General features: G+C 25.0%; 2 protein-coding genes across 6 annotated transcripts in view; one reads left to right on the top strand and one right to left on the bottom strand.

The window, feature by feature from the left end:
- Window positions 1-2,193, top strand: part of LOC100165428 (aminopeptidase N) — an 81,689-nt gene that overhangs the window by 58,971 nt on the left and 20,525 nt on the right. The gene's annotated exons all lie outside the window — the stretch shown is intronic.
- Window positions 108-1,716, bottom strand: LOC107882351. Of its 2 annotated transcripts, none has more exons than XR_003838981.1 (5): window positions 1,236-1,716; window positions 899-1,099; window positions 657-809; window positions 314-588; window positions 108-137 (listed from the first exon to the last, which is right to left on the bottom strand). XR_003838981.1 is itself a non-coding variant. In XM_029486836.1 (5 exons), exons 1-5 carry the CDS (start codon window positions 1,468-1,470, stop codon window positions 300-302), a joined length of 810 nt encoding a protein of 269 aa, XP_029342696.1. In that variant the 5' UTR covers window positions 1,471-1,716; the 3' UTR covers window positions 242-299. The 2 variants fall into 2 exon arrangements, 1 of the variants encoding a protein (XP_029342696.1); XM_029486836.1 differs by lacking the exon at window positions 108-137 and having other exon boundaries at window positions 242-370; window positions 439-588.

A 2,193-nucleotide genomic window follows, 5' to 3' on the forward strand; every position in this document is an offset into this window, starting at 1 on the left:
TAAAATAAATTTGTAATTTTATATTATTTATGAATTATGAAGTTAAGTATAAAAATACTAAAATGTTAATGTATCATTTAGTTTTACTGAACGACCGCAAGCCTGACAATATTTTGATTTTGTATGTGAATATGCATCTGTAAGAGACAATATTTTTAAATTAGCTAGTTTTAAAAAACTATATTAGGGCAAAAACTTTAAAAGATTTAAAAATGTTTACAAAATTGGGTTTTAAATTAATTTTATAGTTGTTGGATTCAATTTGTATTTTAAAAAGACATGTGCATATTAATTTTTCATTATAAATACATACTAATAGATGTACCAGCTGATTGGGGGGCTAACGTGTTGGTCTGTAAATAATCTGCATCTGAAATAGTATAATAAAACAAAACTTCAAATAGATATCAAAAAACAAAATTTATTCAAAAAAATTACCATTTATGGTAGTTTTTTCTTCATTGGCTTTTAATCTTTTAAAAGAAGAAGAGGTTTTTGGCTGTAATAACTTTTTTTTTTGTCTATTGGTGATTACAGAGGCATCAGATGATTCTGATGTTGACATTTCAGACTGTGAATAACTAGCATCTGAAAAAATATAATAAAATAAAATTTCAAATACATTTTGAAAATCAAAATTTAATCAAAGAAATTACCATTTATAGTTTTTTTTTCATTGGTTGATTGTTTCAATCTTTTAAAAGAAGGAGAGTTTTTGGTGTGCAATAACTTTTTTTTCTGTCTATTGGATATTTCAGAGGCATCAGATGAATCTGACGTTGGCACATAAAACATTAAAGCATCATTGCCTGTAATAATTAACATTAACATATTAAACCTAACTTTTTGATGGTAAAATATTTATTTAATGTTTACATAATTAAGTTGAAATAATTACCTTTGACTTTATGTATTTCAGTTGTAGAATATTGTTTACTAAAAGAAGGGATGTCTTTTAGAGACATTCCAAGCTCATCTCCGCTTAGTTTTGATGGATACCTTTCGCCTTCAGAACTATTTTCTTCCTCAATGGTACTGCTCTGTATGACAGTATCAGAAAATGCTTTTTTCATATACTTGACACCCTGATCATAATTCCCTGAAATGTATATTATTAATAAATAAAAATATATAGTACCTATATGCTTATATTATTAAGTATAATCATTTTTTCTGTGTGAATATTTATTTATGTATATTATTGTGTACCTATTTTATATAGTTGAAATACTTACGGGCTTCTTTTATTAGTGTAATTTCAAAGCTTTTCCATGACACCTTGTGAATTGATGACATTTTGCTCATTTGGTCAATTTTGTTGTATTCGTTTTTATTAGGATATTTGCAGTAAAATGTTTTATCTTCAATATAAGTCCATGATATAGGTATTAAGTCAATGGTTGTTTTATCACATTTTTTTATTTTATTAAATTTTATTAAGACATGGGTTGTTTCTTTTTTTAAGTCCATATCTGTAACATAATTGCAATGTTTATTTTTTAATTTAATATTAGGTATATATATATATATATTTACAGGAAGCTTAGTTTGTTTTTAGATAAAAAATTTTTATGAGTTATGAAGTAATGTCACTGCATAACTATGACTCCCATTTTCAAAAAGAACACATTTTTTTTAAATTTTATCAATTGAAATAATTATTTTTCTGTTACATAATCTACCCAATTTCATAATTCCAACTTTTGTAGATTTACAAGGGAATTTGAAAGCATCAGTGACAATCTTGTAGGCATATCCATGTAAATAAATGCTATTTTGTATACCTATTAATATATTATTTTTTTAGATAGGTATTTGAATAAAATCAAAACTTGGGTATTTTTAAGCTCAGATTTTCATTTATTTGTACATTGTTCATCAATCCTATTTTAATTCAATCTAATATTAATTGACCATTAATCTAAATAATATTTAGATATATATTATATTTCATGCATAATAGGTATATTATATGTGATTGTTTCATTTTATAATGTAATAAAATAGTAGGTACCTATATATAAGTAGGTATATAATTATGTCCTGGGGAGAAGTGACTGGACGGTATCATATAAAAGTATACCAAAAGCTAGGAAAAACCCCCATTAAAGGGGGTGGGGTGGATTTCAAATCTAACTTTTTGTAATTAGTTTTCAAGTAGGTACCTACTGCATATTAATTGTTGATGTATTT

Source organism: Acyrthosiphon pisum, chromosome A1 (genome assembly GCF_005508785.2).
Source record: "Acyrthosiphon pisum isolate AL4f chromosome A1, pea_aphid_22Mar2018_4r6ur, whole genome shotgun sequence".
Taxonomy (NCBI): Eukaryota; Metazoa; Arthropoda; class Insecta; order Hemiptera; family Aphididae; genus Acyrthosiphon; species Acyrthosiphon pisum.

What these genes read in the sequence shown, in the direction of transcription:
- LOC107882351 (XM_029486836.1), bottom strand. Translation starts at nt 1,470, where the DNA reads ATGGACTTAAAAAAAGAAACAACCCATGTCTTAATAAAATTTAATAAA. An exon ending in TGAAATACATAAAGTCAAAG is followed by an intron (nt 810 to 898) that starts GTAATTATTTCA and finishes TAATTATTACAG; the next exon opens with GCAATGATGCTTTAATGTTT. An exon ending in TGAAAAAAAAACTATAAATG is followed by an intron (nt 589 to 656) that starts GTAATTTCTTTG and finishes ATATTTTTTCAG; the next exon opens with ATGCTAGTTATTCACAGTCT.